The 18,613-nt window shown below is 38.0% G+C and overlaps 1 protein-coding gene across 2 annotated transcripts in view; it reads right to left on the bottom strand.

The window, feature by feature from the left end:
* LOC140162688 (hypoxanthine-guanine phosphoribosyltransferase-like) overlaps positions 1–14,733 on the bottom strand; it is an 86,609-nt gene extending 71,876 nt beyond the window's left edge. For both annotated transcript variants that reach the window (XM_072185959.1, XM_072185960.1), the window contains exons 1-2: positions 14,594–14,733; positions 6,597–6,703 (exon numbers count right to left, since the gene is read on the bottom strand). In XM_072185959.1, the coding sequence (XP_072042060.1) occupies positions 6,597–6,703; positions 14,594–14,626 (140 nt within the window). In that variant the 5' untranslated portion in view covers positions 14,627–14,733. The remainder of the gene's footprint in view (positions 1–6,596; positions 6,704–14,593) is intronic.
* Positions 14,734–18,613: the final 3,880 nt, after the last annotated feature.

Genomic DNA, 18,613 nt, shown 5'->3' with positions numbered 1-18,613 from the left:
GACAAGAGAAAAGAGGTCAAAACTGAAATCGGGGATGCAGTTAAGTTGAAAGAACTAGAAGTTCAGGTGGAAATGGAAAAAATGAAAATGCAATTGCAGTTGGACATGCAAAAGCTAGATATGCAAAATAAAGAAAAGCAAGAAAGATTAGATATGGAAAATAAAGAGAAACAAGAACGGCTAGACATTGAAAAACAAAACTAGCAATGGAAGAAAAAGCACGCTTAAGAAAAGATGGCGCTTGAGCACCACAAATTAGAAATGGAAGAAAAGGAAAAACTAGCAAAAATTCAAATGGAAGCACATTTGAAAGAAAAAAAGAAATTGAGTTTGAACAAGAGAAGGTGGCTAAGCTAGGTGACAAATACTCATCAAGTTTCTCCTCAAAGTCAAAGTCAGGCTTTGATGTTACAAAGTATGTAAAGCTTGTGCCTAAATTCAAAGAGAAAGAAGTTGACGAGTACTTTCAACATTTTGAAAAGGTAGCTACAAATTTGAAATGGCCTCCAGAGCATTGGACCCTACTGTTACAAAGTAGTTTTGTGGGGAAGGCCAGGGAGACTTACTCAGCTCTACCAATAGAGAAATGTAATTTAATTATGAAGAAGTCAAACAAGCAGTCCTTAAGGCCTATGAACTGATGCCTGAAGCATACAGACAAAAGTTCAGAGATTCAAGAAAGCAAGCAGATCAAACGCATGTAGAATTTGCTAGAGTAAAAGAACAAATGTTTGACAGGTGGCTTGGGTCAAAAGAAGTCAAAGATGATTTCGGCCAACTTAAGCAATTGGTTCTTATAGAAGAGTTCAAAAAATGTGTCCACGTTGACATTAAAACCCATTTGGATGAAAGCGCTAGCAAAATTAAGACGCTAAACGAAGCGGCGACAATGGCGGATGACTATGGCTTAACTCACAAATTGAATGGGAGTAGATTTGGTCATAACAGAAGTTATTCAAACAGGTTCAGCCATAATCAACCTAGAACAAATCAGGGTGGTACACAAGAAGGAGATCTCAGTCTAATTCACAGCATAGTGCTGGTGGTAGAGGGACCCCAGGGAGTTCAGGTAACAGAGCAAAATTTGGGACTGAATTTAAAGCCAAAGTAACTTGTACTCATTGTAAGAGACCAGGGCATACGATGACCCAGTGTTATTTCTTAAAAGGCAGACAAGACGCACAAAAACAGCAACAAACTGCTAGTAATACTGTGGGATGTGCAGTGTCACTTGAGTCAAAGAAAAAAGTCAGTCAAATCAAGAAACAAGAATTCCCACAAAAGGGAGGTGAGACAGACAAGGTGTGTGAAGAATTTGAACCATTTGTGTTAGAGGGAGTAGTATCACTTGGTGATGATGGTAGTCCAAAGCCCATCAAGATTGTGCGAGATACGTGTTGTGCACGGTCTATGATTCTGGAAGGAACTTTGCCCTTTAATGAGGATAGTTCAGCAGGTAATGCTTTGATCCAGGGTATTGGGATGGAAATACTTAATGTACCTCTCCACAAAATTAACTTGACATCTGACTTAGTTTCTGGTCCTGTAACCATAGGAGTTAGACAGGAATTGCCAGTCAAAGGAGTGTCCATGTTGCTAGGAAATGATCTGGCAGGGGGGAAGGTTTTTCCTGACCCAATAGTCACAGATAAGCCCTGTATACAGGATGATAATAGTGAGGAAGAGGAGATATTTCCTGCATGTGCAGTGACACGGGCAATGAGTAAGAGAGCTTCATTAGAAACAATTGAGGACAACCAAATTGATGACTTAGGCTACAATTTGGAAGACACATTTGTGTCACAGTTGAATGAGAAAGAAGATAAACTTCCTTCTCCTGGGGATAAAAATACCCCTCAAAATGACACAGCCTCTGAGCATGAACAAATTGGGGAAACCATGAGAGACCCATTAAGTCATGACAAGCTGATTCTGGAGCAACAAAATGACCCAGAACTCAAAGAGATCAATCACAGGGCATTGACCCTAGAAGAAGCAGAACAAAATTCTGTCTGTTTTTACAAACAAGATGGAGTGCTAATGAGAAAGTGGCGCCCGCCTGATGCACCTGCCGATGAAGAGTGGAAGGTAGTGCACCAAATTGTGGTACCAAAAGTCTACCACACTGAAGTTATTAACATAGCACATGATAGTCCCATGGCAGGGCATTTGGGTGTTAAGAAAACTCATGAAAGAATTCTGAGACATTTCTGGTGGCCCACTCTCAGAAAAGATGTTTCTGAATATTGCAGAACATGTCACATATGCCAAGTAGTAGGGAAGCCAAATCAGAAAATACCTCCTGCTCCATTAAAGCCAATTCCAGCCTTTGATGAACCATTTAGTAGGGTTATTATTGATTGTGTAGGCCCCCTACCAAAGACTAAGTCAGGTAATCAATACCTTCTGACAATTATGTGCGCGTCAACACGCTTTCCTGAAGCCATACCTTTGAGAAATATTAAAGCAGTGACTATAGTGAAAGCTTTAACCAAGTTCTTCACATTTGTGGGACTCCCCAAGTCCATACAGTCAGACCAAGGATCAAACTTTACTTCTGGAGTATTTCAGCAGGTCATGTATCAATTAGGTATAGAACAGTATACCTCAAGTGCTTACCATCCAGAATCACAAGGTGCACTAGAAAGGTTCCACCAAACATTGAAAAACATGATCAGGACATATTGTTTGGAATTTCAGAGGGACTGGGATGAGGGAGTACACTTGTTGTTGTTTGCTGCTAGGGAAGCTGTTCAGGAAACTTTAGGATTTAGTCCTTTTGAGTTAGTGTTTGGACACACAGTACGCTGGACCCTTAAAGTTGTTGAAAGAAAAGTGGCTCAATGAGAAATCAGATATCAATTTGTTGGATTATGTCTCCAATTTTAAGCATAGGCTTAACAGAGTAACTGATATCGCCAAAGAAAACTTGAAACAGGGTCAGGCCAAAATGAAACAATGGTATGATAAACATGCCAAAGAGAGAGTGTTCAAACCAGGTGACAAAGTTCTAGTACTGTTTCCAATTCCAGGACACCCATTACAAGCCAGATATCATGGTCCATGTGAGGTAGAGTCAAAAGTGGGTGAAGTAGATTATATTATCAAGACTCCTGGTAGACGCAAGAGCAGGCAGTTATGCCACATAAATATGCTCAAAGAGTATGTTGAAAGAAGTGACAGTGGCATTTCAAAACCTGTGTGTACAGTAAAACATGCTGATAATGTAGACAAACATGCCGATGTAGACAAAATCGCCAATGTAGACAAGAGTAAAGATGACAATTCTGATGTCACATTTGACCAGAATAAAGAGCTGGAGCACAAAGAGTATAATGTAAAATTGAACAATTCTGATGTGCTCACTAATTTGGACTCAAAGTTAGGTCATCTTTCTCAAGATCAACAAAGTCAAATTGCAAATTTGATTCACAAATTTGACAATATATTTCCTGATACGCCAAGTAGAACAAATGCTGCATTTCATGATGTAGATGTTGGTGATACAAAACCAATCAAGCAGCATCCTTATAGAGTCAATCCATTGAAAATGGAACATCTCAAAAATGAGATCAATTATATGCTAGACAATGATATCATAGAATCAAGTAGTAGTGAATGGAGTTCACCGTGTATACTTGTTCCCAAGCCTGATGGTTCATACCGATTGGTCGCAGACATGAGAGCTGCAAATGTACATTCAAAGACAGACTCGCACTCCAATTCCAAGAATTGATGATTGCATAGACAAAATTGGGAATGCAAAATTTGTTAGCAAATTCGATCTTTTGAAAGGGTACTGGCAGGTTCCACTCACAGACCGTGCCAAAGAGATTTCTGCTTTTTGTACACCATTTGGTCTTTACCAATACAAAGTTATGCCATTTGGGTTGAAAAACGCACCCAAACATTTCAGAGAATGGTAAATCAAATTGTGGCAGACATAGAGGGATGTGAAGCGTATGTAGATGATTTGATTGTTTACAGTCAAACTTGGGAACAACACATGGAACAACTCCATCAATTGTTTAAGAAGCTGTCTGAAGTACAGTTGACAGTCAATCTGGTAAAAAGTGAGTTTTGCCATGCCACAGTCACATACTTGGGATATGTTGTAGGTCAAGGTCAGGTGAAGCCTATCAAAGCCAAAGTTGAAGCAATTGAGCAATACCCCACACCTGTAAACAAGAAGGCACTCATGAGATTTCTAGGAATGGTTGGCTATTATAGAAAGTTCTGTCCAAACTTTTCAGAGATAGCAAGTCCTTTGACTGATTTGTTGAAGAAAGATGCAAAATTCATTTGGTCAGAACAGTGTGAAAATGCTTTTCACAAAGTCAAATCAATACTCATGAGTTCACCAGTACTTACAGCACCTGATTTTCAGAAGCAGTTCAAGTTGACTGTTGATGCCAGTGACATAGGCTGTGGAGGTGTTGTGATGCAAGAGGGTGAAGATCAAATAGATCACCCCATTTGTTACTTTTCAAGGAAATTCAACAAGCACCAGAGAAATTACTCCACAATTGAGAAGGAGTGTCTAGCATTGCTATTAGCACTGCTACATTTTGATGTGTATTTGGGTACCACAGTATACCCTGTGCTTGTTTTCACAGATCACAATCCCTCACCTTCATCAACAGGATGAAGAACAAAAACCAAAGACTGGTGAGGTGGAGTTTGACCTTGCAAGAGTACAATCTGGACATCAAACATATTAAGGGAAAAGACAATGTGATGGCTGATGCCCTGTCCAGAATTGCATAAAAACTGATAAACAAAAAATTCCTTTGAAATGGAAGTTGTGTGTGACAAGTAGTCACTGTGTAGTATGAGACAAAGACTAAAAGTTGATAATATGTTGAAGTTGATGTAAAAGAAGAAAACATTTATGAAAGTTTTCATTACATTCTAACTTTCTTCTTTTAAGGGGGAGTGTGTGATGTGCCCTGAGTAATTTGATTTAATTTAATTATTTAACTTTGTTTACAAGCTGAAAGTATTTCATGAGATGGGAAACCCCTTGTATTTTGGAATTCCCCAAATTATTGTAAACAAAGTCAGATCTATGTTTGGAACTTGGAAATTCCCAGTTCAGTATATTGCACCATAGTCAGGAAAACCCCCCAGGAAGTGATGTAATGTGAAAGGTGAATGTGTATAATTAATCTTGGGAAATCCCAAGATTGCAGCAATGTTGTGAAAATGTGATTGAAGTAATGGTTTATTAATAGATGATGGGTTTTTTTGCATGAGTACTGATATAAAAAGCTAGAGGTTTTTGTTGGGACTTTACAGAATGTCATGTGAGATTGAAAACTCCACATGTGTGTGATGGTCTTCGTGCTTCAAAAAAAGAAGTACATTTTAACCAGTTTATATAGCCAAAAATTGAGCTAATTTTAATACAGCAACGAAGAAGACAGCGAGCACACAAAAGTGCTCTTCCTCATCAAAGGATTAAAAGTTCTTCTGTCAAATTGCTGGAGTTTGCTGGGTTTGTGAAGGCAACACATCTGTCAAAAACAGCGGAGCTGTGTTAAAGAAACCTGTTCCCTGGAAAAAGAGTGATTGGTGAAAGAAACACCATTTTTGGAGAAAGCAGCGCAAAGAGATATATTATGGAGAAAGCAGCGCAAGGAGATATATTTGTGGAGATAGCAGCGCAAAGGAGATTGGAGGAAGCATCATCATTTTCGTATGAGGATTTTATGTGTAAGGATTTATAAATGCAAGTGTAATGATGGACTTCGCTGATTTTCGAGGACAAGTGAATAAGGATATATTACATCAGTCGTCCAGAACATTGCAAGAACTCTAGGATCACCAACAAGAAGACAGCTGGTTAAGTACTGATATAGTAAAACTGTCATTGTGTGATTTTATATATGCGATATTGTTATTATATGTACCAATCATACTCTGTTTTCAATTAAAGACTTAGATTATGTTAGCTTAATCAAACAGTGTATTTGTGTTGTGCATTCGTGTGAGTTCGGGTAAAAGGTGATTTTGCACGACTCGTAACAGTGTCAATTGTCGTATTTTTTCCCCCAAAGAAGTGTTGAATTAGAAATCATGTGTCAATAACAGGCCTACTTAACCAAAGTACTGATGAGAACCCAGTAAAAAAGGAAATTGAATTTGGTTGTGTTATCGACCCATGTTTATAATCCTGCTACTTTGCTGACTGTGTATATATACTGTTCACTTGTTAGTATCGAAGGCTCTAGCAAAGCTGAACCGTCAGTGAAGGCAGCAAATTAAAGCTTGGCTGAGCTCAGCAAACCATTTTGGCTGTGCTCCATTAAGGTGCGCTGATGACAAGACCTAATGCAGTCAGTTCTGAAACTGCTGTGCCACTGCCATTGTTTTAAAGGAGTGGGCTAATATTGTCACGGAGGTATAAGTGTGTTAGTGTTATAGACCTGATGGGGAAGTCCTCTTTTGGTCTATACCCTAGCGCGCTCGCCTCTTAAACCCAGGGTCGTGGGTTCGAGTCCCGGCAGGACCGGAAGTGGCTCGAGGAGGCACAGGATACTTCCGTGAGCAGTTTGTGACAATATATTGCTTGCTCGGCTTGTGTCTCGGCTTACCTGTCTTGAATGAGTCCATGTGGGATAATGACATTCTCTATAGCATCCTCATAATGCCTGGGGATACAAAACATGTCCAGGTTATAGCCACCGTCGTCATCTTCAATCTGTCAAAAAATGATACAATATCATCAGAGGCGTTAACTAGAAGGGCAAGGGGGGGGGCAACGTGCCCCAGGCGCTACCACTAGGGGGGGCGCCAAATCGGCCTCACTTAAAAATATAATAATATCATAATGCAGATGCCATTCCCACACCCCGCGTCCAAGATATTCTCGAGTGGGGGGTAGAAGCGCCAATTTTGTTTCTTGCCCTGGGCGTTACCAACCCTAGTTATGCCACTGAATATCATACTGTATAAGTGGTAATTTTCGCGAGGGTTTTATTTTCGCGAATTTCGCGATTAGAGCTCCAACCGCGGAAATAACACCTCGCGAATGTATGCAATAATGTATTACAAGTATAGGGAAGGACTGGGCAATCGTGAAAATAACTTTCGCGAAAATGTGTCTCTCACTCCAAATCATGAAAATAACTGTACGCGAAAATTACCACTTATACAGTAATAATAATTATTCTGACACTCATCATAAGACCCAGCCGGATCAATATTGATATTTTGGGTCCTTTTCATATCTTGAAATGCCAAGACGGTATGACCCTCCGAGTGGTATCAAATGAGAACCCAGTAAAAAATACTATAAAAATAATTTCCCCACTGGGGGTAATGTACACTCCTCATAAGACCTGGGTCAATATTGATATTTTGGGTCCTTTTCGTATCTTGAAATGCCAAGAGGGTATGAGTCTGAGTGGTGTCAAATGAGAAACTAGAATTACGCAGTTCGTAATTAAGGTGGCCCCCACACAAAGGTGTGTAAATAACAAAGGTTGTTAAATACAAATAATATGCATTATGCAATATGCAATATATGCAAATAAGCTGAATTAATATTATGAAATATGCAAATAACATGACACAAAACTATGTAGCACATATGTGGCCACCATATACTATCACAATACCAAATTTGAAGTTGACCAGTTATTTCATTTAAGGTGGTTATGGAGGCATTATGGAAGTGCTCTAAGCATGTTTTAAACAGATTAATTACGTAGAGCAAATCACACTGACCAATGTGCCTTTTGTTTGAAGCAAATCGGACATACGGTTTTCAAAATATATCAATTTATATTTTCTTTCTATCTTATTGTTTTTATCAATAATCAATAAAGTTAATGAGCTAAAATGACTAGAGAAGCTCATTAACATATAATTTTTGCCAATATTTTGCTAAAAATCCATGCATAAATGTTCAGGGTATTTTTAGCATTTATGCAAATTAGCTCATTAATTATGCAAATATGCAAATTAGAGGGCAGCTTCACTATATAATACATTAGAACATATTAGAAACACTTTGACCAAGTTTCAAGGCAAAAGTATACAAAATAAAAGTTCCCTGAACATTTATGCATTGATTTTTATTTTAGCAAAATATTGGCAAAAATTACATATTAATGAGCCTTTACAGCCATTTGAGCTCATTAACTACATTGATTATTGATAAAAACAATAAGATACAAAGAACATATATCAATTGAAATATTATGAAAACCGTATGTCCGATTTGCTTCAAACAAAAGGCATATTGGTCAGTGTACTTTGCCCTACTCTATTAACCTGTTTAAAACATGCTCAAAGCATTTTCTAATTTCTAGAAAATGCATCCAATACCACCTTAAGCATAGAGAGTATATGATTTTTCAAAGCTGCAGCTCGTGATTTAATGAAAATGTAGGCAAAATATGCAAATCAGCTCATTAATATTCATAAATATCTAAACACAAAACTATACAGCACATCTGGCCACCATATCCAATCACTGTACCAAGTTTGAAGTTGATCAGTTATTGCATTTAAGGGGGTACTACACCCCTGACCAATTTTGTGCCTATTTTTGCATTTTTCTCAAAAATTATAGCGTATTGGTGACAGGTAAGATATGTATATAGGGCAAGGAATACAACTACATGTACTGCACTGAAAATTCAGCAACTCAAGGCAAGTAGTTATTGATTTATTGATCACATATTGGTTTTCCCTCATTTTTGACTGTAACTCCACAACTGTTGTCTGTGCTGAAATAAAATTTCCAGTGCAGTAGTTGTAGTCCTGGCCCCTATAATATACATATCTTACTTGTCACCAATACGCTATAATTTTTGAGAAAAATGCAAAAATAGGCACAAAATTGGGCAGGGGTGTAGTACCCCCTTAAGCTGCAGAGTGGATTAATGAAAATGTAAGCAAAATATGCAAATAAGCTCATTAATATTCATAAATATGCAAATAACATGACACAAAACTATACAGCACATCAGGCCACCATATCCTACCGTAAAAACCCGTCTAGAAGCATGCATATACCAAAGAAACGCCCTCAATAAAATTAGTTGCTTTTTGTATAAATTGGAGTTTGAGCAACTATATTATACTGGCACCACCGTGTACTGGCAATAGGTGGCTACAATACATTCCATCTATGTATGTATTGTTGTAACACTAATAATCAATTGTATTGACATAATAACGAATGTTTCATATAAATTGATAGAGTGTCAGACTTTGGCAGTAAAGAGAGCACGGTCTGGTGACTGGTTCCGTTTTATGCTCATTTTGATTAAACTTTTTGACATGTTCTTTTTATCTATCTTCAAATCTACCTTTCTTCTTTTAGGATTTCATTTTAGGTTTTATTTTTATGGTCGCATGTCATGAATTGGTCATCTTTTGTGTAACATAATGTAAAATGATAAAAATATCACCAATTTTGATTTACTTCAATACAACTTTTAATGAAAACATTTTAGACCATTATAAGTATACTAGGCGGTTACCCGTATTTCGCGGTTCTCGGCTGTCATAGTTATTGGCTTTTGCAGATCTCAAACCTGGGCTTCCTTGGCCAAAGTTACACCCACCGACCAAGTTTGAGCTCCATAAGCAATTTGAAATCTTTGTGTTTTGACCTATGACCTCTCCACCGTAGGTGAAAAAAAAGGTCACAATGGAACTTTTGTTTGTTAGTCCAATTTCCACCTACCCACCAAGTATGAGCTCCATAGGCAATTTGAAATTTTTACCTTTTGGACCATTGACCTCTTAACCGTAGGGTCTGAAGAAAAGATCACCGTGGAAACTTTTTGTTTGTTAGTCCAAGGTCCACCCACCCACCAAGTTTGAGTTCCAGAGGGCAATTTGAAATTTTGACCTTTCTTGACCTATGACCTCTTAACCGTAGGGTCTGACTTAAAAGGTCACCGTGGAAACTTTTTGTTTGTTAGTCCAAGGTCCACCCACCTACCAAGTTTGAGATCCATAGGGGCAATTGAAAATTTGGACATTTCTTGACCTATGACCTCTTAACCGTAGGTCTGACTTAAAAAATCACCGTGGAAACTTTTGTTTGTTAGTCCAAGGTCCACCCACCCACCAAGTTTGAGCTCAATGGGAGCACTTTGAAATTGTTACCTTTCTTGACCTATGACCTCTTAACCGTAGGGTATGACTTAAAAGGTCACTGTGGAAACTTTTTGCTTGTTAGTCCCAGGTCCACCCACCCACCAAGTTTGAGCTCCATAGGAGCAATTTGAAATTGTTACCTTTCTTGACCTATGACCTCTTAACCGTAGGTATGACGAAAAGGTCACTGTGGAAACTTTTGTTTGTTAGTCCCAGGTCCACCCACCCACCAAGTTTGAGCTCCATAGGAGCAATTTGAAATTGTTACCTTTCTTGACCTATGACCTCTTAACCATAGGTATGATGAAAAGGTCACTGTGGAAACTTTTGTTTGTTAGTCCAAGGTCCACCCACCCACGATGTTTGAGCTCCATAGGGCAATTTGAAATTTTTACCTTTCTTGACCTATGACCTCTTAACCGTAGGTATGATGAAAAGGTCACTGTGGAAACTTTTGTTTGTTAGTCAAAGGTCCACCCACCCACCAAGTTTGAGCTCCATAGGGGCAATTTGAATTTGTTACGTTTCTTGACCTATGACCTCTTAACCGTAGGTCTGACAAAGAGGTCACCATGGAAACTTTTGTTTGTTAGTCCAAGGTCCACCCACCCACCAAGTTTGAGCTCCATATGGGCAATTTGAAATTAGACTTCAATTGAACTTGACCCCGTCCTTGACCTTTGACCTTAAAAAATATAAACTCGTTCTGTCTCATACCAAGCTGCACCCACCCACCAAGTTTGAGCCCGTGTATGACCTACGGTGGCCTCACATTAGCAGTCACAGACAGACAGATCTACAGACAGAGAATAGCGTATTATTATATAGATATTTTTTATTTATTTTTTGTTTGAAAGAAATTTTGTGGTTTTAAGGGTTCCAAAATGAGCGTTTATTGCGTTTCGACAGTATTTTTTGTGGGACATGAGATTACCTCAGGCCTATCGAATTGCTTTCTGAATACGAAGCATGTCTTTCTGATATCAAGTAATTTTCATTTTTGAAAATCACAATATAATACAAATTTTATGACAATTATAAAATTTTTGATATAACAGTCCTCAAGTAAATTTTATAAATTTAATGATATATTCTTAAAGTGTATGTAACAGGGAGGAAAAGCCGACGGTCAATTGAAAATTTTGACCTTTCATATTGAAGATATGGATTTTTTTCCCAAAAAGACCTAATTTGTTTTGGTGTTTTGGGAAAAAAATCCATATCTTTAATACTGAAAGGTCAAAATTTTCAATTGATCGTCGGCTTTTCATCCCACCTACATACACTTTAAGTATAAATCATCAGATTTATAAAGTTTACTTCAAGTACTGTTAAATATCAAAATATCAAATTTTAATGATTTGCCATAAAATGTGTATTAAATTGCGAATTTCAAAAATCAAAATTATTTGATATCAGAATGACATTCTTCAGATTCAGAATGAAATTGATATGTCTGATGTGCTCTCATGTCCCAAAATAAATACTGTCCAAACGTTCATACCCCAGCCCTTAAAGAAACTAGTAAAAGCATAAGTTTATTCAAAACAATATCGAAACCCACGGTTAGAGCAGCCATAGGCCTTTATGTACGTATTCTTAGGAGCAGAAGGTACCCAAATTGGTGTTTTATGAACATTTGACATTCTTTTGTGGTGCACTGGTGAGTGCCATGGTCTTTCAATTCGCGCCGAGTGTCCTTGACAGGCTTGACTATGCTTCAGTGGTCATGAAAGAATTCAAAAGATAACCTAGCCCCAATAATCCCAAGCTATTGTCTGAAACTGCTCCTCTGCATAAGGAAACGCGGAATAATATTGAATGAAGACTTGTGATGAAATTTAAAAAAATTGTTTTGTTGCCACAATTGCAGTCTTTTCAATAAAAATAAAATAAATGAGGAATAATAATTATTCCATGTTTGAATCTATTATCCCATCATGAATAGAATGTCTTCAAAAACTTCCAATCGTTTCATCTTACAAAGGAAATTATTTAGCTCATTCAATTTTGTTTCGCTTGCACTGTTTTATCACGGACGTTGGCAGAAAAGGCCCATTTCTCTTGTATAGAGTTTGTGTGTGAAATTATTGATTGGCTCAATACAAAAGATTTGAACCGGTGTCCTTCACCGTAATCATGGCGCAGTGCAGTCTATTTAAGAGCCAGTCTCCCTTATTATGTACATATGAATAAGGGGGGTTGTGATACAAAAAAAATAGAATTGTCTCTAAAAATAATTTTGGTACATATTTGGTACATATTAGCACCAACAACTCAAATGTAAAATATGAGCGTGCACAGCGCCCTCGTTCAGCTTGAAAAATCTTGAATTTCCCGACGATTTTTCCATTCACCTATTTCAATGTAAAATAAAGTAGCCCCCTTGAAGCTTAAAAGAGCCCCATTGGAAAACAATACAGGGCGATTTTTATTTTTAAAAAATTGGAAATAGCCCCCTAGAAAAAAAATATATTTTGACCCCTGCACTCCAGAGTTCAGTGAATGCGAATGTTGTTTTCATTCCAGTGCTATTGTCAGCCGGTTCATGCCCGGATGTCTGACCGACAGAATAGTTGTGTCACTGTTACTAGTCTACTCTAGTCTAGTAGTTTGTATGTGCTATACTTTAATTTGCTACGGAAAGTGCTAGCCTATGACAAAACGGTTTTCAATTTTGGCTTTGGGCTTTAATTTAATATATAAAATGATGCAGTTTGATGGTGAATTTGAATTCACCTTTCATACAGGCATACATGGATATGTAGTAAGGCTGGCATTTTCGGTCGGGTAAACGGGTACCCGCCGAGATTACATTACCCGGTAGGAAATACCTCCCGGTACCAAATTAAATTAAAAAAAAAAAACCTAAATGCTAGGATCATTCATGGTTGACCTAAAAAAATTTAAAAAAATTCAAGATATTTTGTTATTTTTAATATGAAAATTGATAATTTGTATTCATGTCATAGTCTATTAATGATTTCAAAATGCATTCAAATTCAATACATTTTGAAATCATTAATAGACTATGACATGAATACAAATTATCAATTTTCATATAAAAAATAACAAAATATCTTGAAATTTTTTATTTTTATTTTTTTTTTTTTTTTTACATTTGGTACCCGTTACCCGCCTTAAAATTATGGCGGGTACCCGGTACAAAATTACCCGAAAATGCCAGGCCTAATATGTAGCAACATTATATGTACATGTATGCATGCATGATCATGAATAGGACATATGATATGATGATGCTTAGCCATGATCATGATGATGTACAGTAGCGTATGCAGGAATTTTTCAAGGGGGGTGTGATGATAAAAAAATAATAAAATGTTTAAAATGGCCGTGTAGCGGACATCGCGTCGGGCTTGCGCGTCACATTAAACAATGCGATTCCAATGTTATCTTTGTAAAGACAGGCTAAAATCATGGTAAGTATAAAATAGAAGGAGAATTCACGAACCCAGTTCCCTTTGTACTATGATCGTTATGAGTCGATACTGAGCAATCAGGTATGAATGGTGCACTATCGATTTGCTACTTAGCTTCTTATCTATTGAGCTTGGCCGGTTATGAACGTGAACCAGCGTTATCGCGACTTCTAAGCAGAATGACGTCATTTTTACCCACAAAGCATTGTGGCCGTGACCATAAACAAAGGAAAACAATTTACTTCCGGTAATTTTATAACGCCATCATAGAAACAACATTGCCAGTCTTGGAAAACCTTTCCAAATCATTTCCACTGGTTTAAAAGTCCCGCAGACACCCGCCAGTATTACTAATCATGATCAGAAAAAATACATAAATTCACCGTAACTTTGGAAGGAAATGAGGGAATTCGATCAGGTTTTCGCTAGTAAATCAACTTGAACTCGGAAACACAATATTCAATAACGCAATCGAAGATCATGTGACCGATGGCGATGCAAAAGGGCACTAATACCATCCATTTCCGGTACGGGTCACCTGGGGGGTCTGTTTAAATTAAATTTTAAAATAGATGATCGATATTGTCGCATAACGATCATAAACATCAAAGGCCGTGTGTGAGGGACTGCAATGATTAAATCCATTCAATTGATGACTCGCGTTGAATAGCGTAATCGGCTTAACCCTATTGAGTTGATTAGGATTTTTCTGTGGAACCTCCTTCTATAATACCTACCATGCTAAAATAGTACAAAATGTTGCACCAAAAGTACAAAACAAATGGCGTCATTAAACTCATTTGCACCTCAAATTTAAAAAAAATCGATAGCTTCAGAGGGGGACACCCTATGTCTCCCTGGCGGCGCAAATATGCAAATAAAAGCAAAGCGAAGCTGCCATTGAGTGGCGCGTTGCAGTTTTCTTTTATTCAATGTGGTGCTTCAACAAATGTACATTGATATTGTACATGTATGTGTAATGTAATTATCAGTACGGTAAATCAGTGCAGTGTCATGTCGGAACCTCTCACCTTAATAAAGTTTTCCTTTGGCTTTGCTGCCATGATTGCAAAGTTTACAGATCACTCTCTTGACGATTAACTCTTGAATTATTTAAGCTTACAAGGCCCAGGTAGCAAGAGGATTAACTGCATGCATGCACACACTTTCTGACTTTCGCGGGATCAACAGAAGCGAAATTAGCAGACCCAAAATAGGGCAAAATAGCTGATCCGACCCATCGTCGATAAATCGATAGTTTATAGGTCCGAGCGTGTGGATTATCGATTCCCAGTGCGAATTGGGAGTAATTTTACGTGTATCAAAATCTCCCAAATATGAGGGGGTGGGCGGGGCCTATTTTAGGCCATGGTTTTTTGTGGTTTTTTGTTGTTCTGTTGTGGTTTTTTCTTTTTTCTTTTTTTTTCTTGCTTTCATTCCCACCCTGACTGCCAATCCGGTTTGAAACTTAGTTAGGCCTATATAGGGCATATTCGTCTCAGGCTTGAAGGGGGGATCTAGACCCTCCCTCGGGTCCATGTGGAGCATGGTAGGGCCTAATGTAGATTACATAGCATTAAAAATCAACCCAATACATGGACCCTCCCAGTCTGTAAGCAATTTGACTTCCCACAAAATGCTGGGAGTTCACTTTTACGGATTTGGAGTCACGCAATCTTTTTATATAGGCCTACCACGTCCATGTTTTCACTACATTAACGTTTGTGTAAGCGACTAAAACAACAATATTGTATCCGACCAATCAACGCAGCTTGGCAGCGCGGGGATATTTGAAAAGGCTTCCCTAGCTAAATAATTTGCAAACCGCACGTGATAATATACGCAATATGGACAATTATAGGCCTAAGTCCGAGTCGAGTGGTTGCCTCAAGTTTATTATTGCGCGTAGGCCTACCATGGGTCTATCAGACGCGTGCTACCATATTTGAATTGAAACTGGGCGGGGCTTTCGTAATTGACATCGGAATCACCGGGCTTCGTTGAACGAATATTTGGAAGTGAAATCTCTAACACTTCGGAACAGTCTCGGCGTGGGGAGCGGTCACTGAATTTTAGCGTTCAATAGGCCTATAGGAGGTGTGATCAGTGTAGGCCTAGTGGCATCAATTTGAGCTAATTTGTGTAGAGAGAGGAATTGGTTTTGGGCTGTGTATTTAGAATCGGGGGGGGGGGGGGTGAAGGACTATGGCATATTTTGGTAGGCTATTATGTAATTATGTATCGTTCCATTATCCAGGCCGGACCGAGCCGAGACTGTGGGACAGTCTGGGGGGATCATGACCTATCATGCAGTAAGACCGAGGCAACATTTTAATTATTTGCATAGCCAAAAATAAATTCGAATGAAAATTTTCCGCGCTCTTCACGCGCATTTTATTAAAAAAAAGAAAAAGAAAAGGTGGTCTTTTTCATCATCTTTCATACAAAAAGTAAAATGGGAGTCATTGAGTACAGGATTGCCAAAAGAGTATCATTAAGTACACATAAATAAGTGCCAAACTGCGTAAAAACAACTTGGCCACCTTGGAAATGTGAAAAATCTCATTATTTCTGGAGGAGAACTCATACCACCTACATTTGGGAATTAAAAGGGGGGTCATTGGGTAGGCCTATAGCAGGAAATAGAAAAAGGGGGTCATTGAGTACATGGATTTTTTTAAAGGGGGTCATTGGGTAATAGGTAGGACCATGACACAAAAAAGGGGGTCATTGGGTACAAGCCGGTTTGAAAAAGGGGGTCATTCCCAAGGCACATGATGCGTATCCACTATGGAAGTGCCCCCCGGGAAAATAACTATGGGTCGAATTTACATTAATCGGTGTCCTGGGCCAGGATAACATTTAGGACTCCTTCGCATTCTAAAACAATACTTTGAACACCAAATGTCCTTGCTTTCATTTTCTCATTTAATTTGTTTTAATTGTAATTAATTTCTTTGTCCACTGGCTCTGTGGTAAATCTTTATCGCCCATTACCCGTGTTAATCTATTTATTTATTAAAATGCACCATCTATTAAATTCCTGTAATACCATGTATAGGCCTAGTGTATTTGATAACAAATTTGTTTTTATTTTTTATTGGAATTTGGGTGCCATTACACGATTTCATATATATAAAATATGTTTGGGCATGGCGGAATTAGTATATGATTAAAGATAGACATACTCTTAGGCCCCCTTTTTAATGTTTGTACATTATTAATATTAATATTTATGTACAAAATGCAAACGAATGTATATATATTTGATTGTTTTGTAAACATTAAATTTGATGTTTACTCATAATTATGTCTGGAAAGTCAGGGAAAAACTAAGCAGCATCGGTATTTAGTTTCCTGGGAAAGTGGATCAGATGAGCAGTGAGTAAAAGCATTCGCCCTAAATCTTTATTTGATTTTTATTTTTTTATGAATTTATTAGGCCTACTGGTAAAGTGCAGAAAAAACCTCAAAACGCACTCTAGGATTTTTCATCAGCAGCAGTAGAAATTTATCTTGCATAGATTTTATGGTGTCCTCGCTTGGATTTAGCAAACAATGAACCGTCAGGGTTATAGCGCGGGGATTTAATCTGATTCAACTAGTCGTGGCACGTATATTTATTGCACGTGTAATACTTTTTGACGTCACGAAAAGTATTGTACATACAATATTGTACGTACAATGCGGAGTCTGAAGCTAGCCTTAATGTACGATTTCCTTCAAATTTTAAATTTGTCATTATATACTCAAAATGCTGAAATAATACTAGGCCTAGTAATAATGATCGGGAATGGTTTCTGTCCATTTTGAGCTGAAATAACGAGGTAAGGTGAAAGAAACACTACTAGTCTGCTTGTTATTTTGGCCGTTTAACACGCAGTTCTATGGGCGGACATAAAGTCATAATTTCTTGAATTATGACTTTATGTCGAACTTTGCTCTGTTTACCTACAAACACAACAAATTTGGCTGATTCCATTTAGATGCAAATTTCAAACCATTTATACACCCCGGGCCATTACATTGATATTAAAATGACATAGCGGCCATAAAAGCAAAATAAGCAATAAGTATAGGCCTACATATGCCTAAATGGTGTATCAAAGTACTGAACTAGATTTGAGTAATTTTTTTTAATGACGTGATGATTTAAATCGGGCTTGCATCGTTTAGTACTTTGATACACCATTTAGGCATAAAACCAAGACCTGTAGAACTAAGACCTTTAAAACTAAGACATATAAGACCTGTAAAACTATAAGACCTGTAAAACTAAGACCTGTAAGACCTGTAAAACTAAGACCTGTAAGACCTGAAAAACTACGACCTGAAAAACTAAGACCTGTAAAACTAGACCCGTGACCATAATGATCAAATGGTAAACTTTTGGGCCTAGGCCTATATTATGCAAGCACAGACCCTAGGGTTTGTGATGCTGCAAGTAGGCCAACTCGTCATAAGGGGTAAAGGGGGCCTACTCAATTTGCCAATTAATTACTCAATCATTAGGCCTAATTATTCTTAGGCCTAGGCCTACTCAATTAAACTCCATTATTATTAAAGTGTTGAGCCTAAATGGTGCCAGCTTACTTGAACAGTTGGCTTTTGCATTATAGTGTAGGCCTAATAGCAGAATATACAATGTAGGCTAGGCCTACTTCACCCCTATGCCAAAAATGAACCAATTTCATATAGGGCCTAGGCCTAAAGATTGTAGGCTACATTATGGCTTTAGGGCTGTGCAATAATTATTGAAATTATGAAATTTCCAAACGGCTCGCCAAAAATCGTTTGCCCCCCCCCCGCTCGGTCCGTCAAAAATTCTTTGGCCCCCCCCCCCCCTTTGCGTATGCCAAGTCATTTCGGATCCCAATTTACAAACCTTAAATTTGCAAAGGCCTATTTATTAGCGCTCACCAAAAATTTCTTCCACCCCCCACCCCCCGCCCCTCCAATTTTACCCTCCCACCAGGGCTCATAAAGCTTCATAATTAGGCCTATTGCCCAGCCCCTAAAAGTCGTTCTTGTATTTGGTTGTTTTAGGGTTT

Source organism: Amphiura filiformis, chromosome 10 (assembly GCF_039555335.1).
Source record: "Amphiura filiformis chromosome 10, Afil_fr2py, whole genome shotgun sequence".
NCBI lineage: Eukaryota > Metazoa > Echinodermata > Ophiuroidea > Amphilepidida > Amphiuridae > Amphiura > Amphiura filiformis.
Note: the sequence above shows the minus strand (reverse complement) of the source record. Positions and strands in the feature narration are given on the sequence as shown.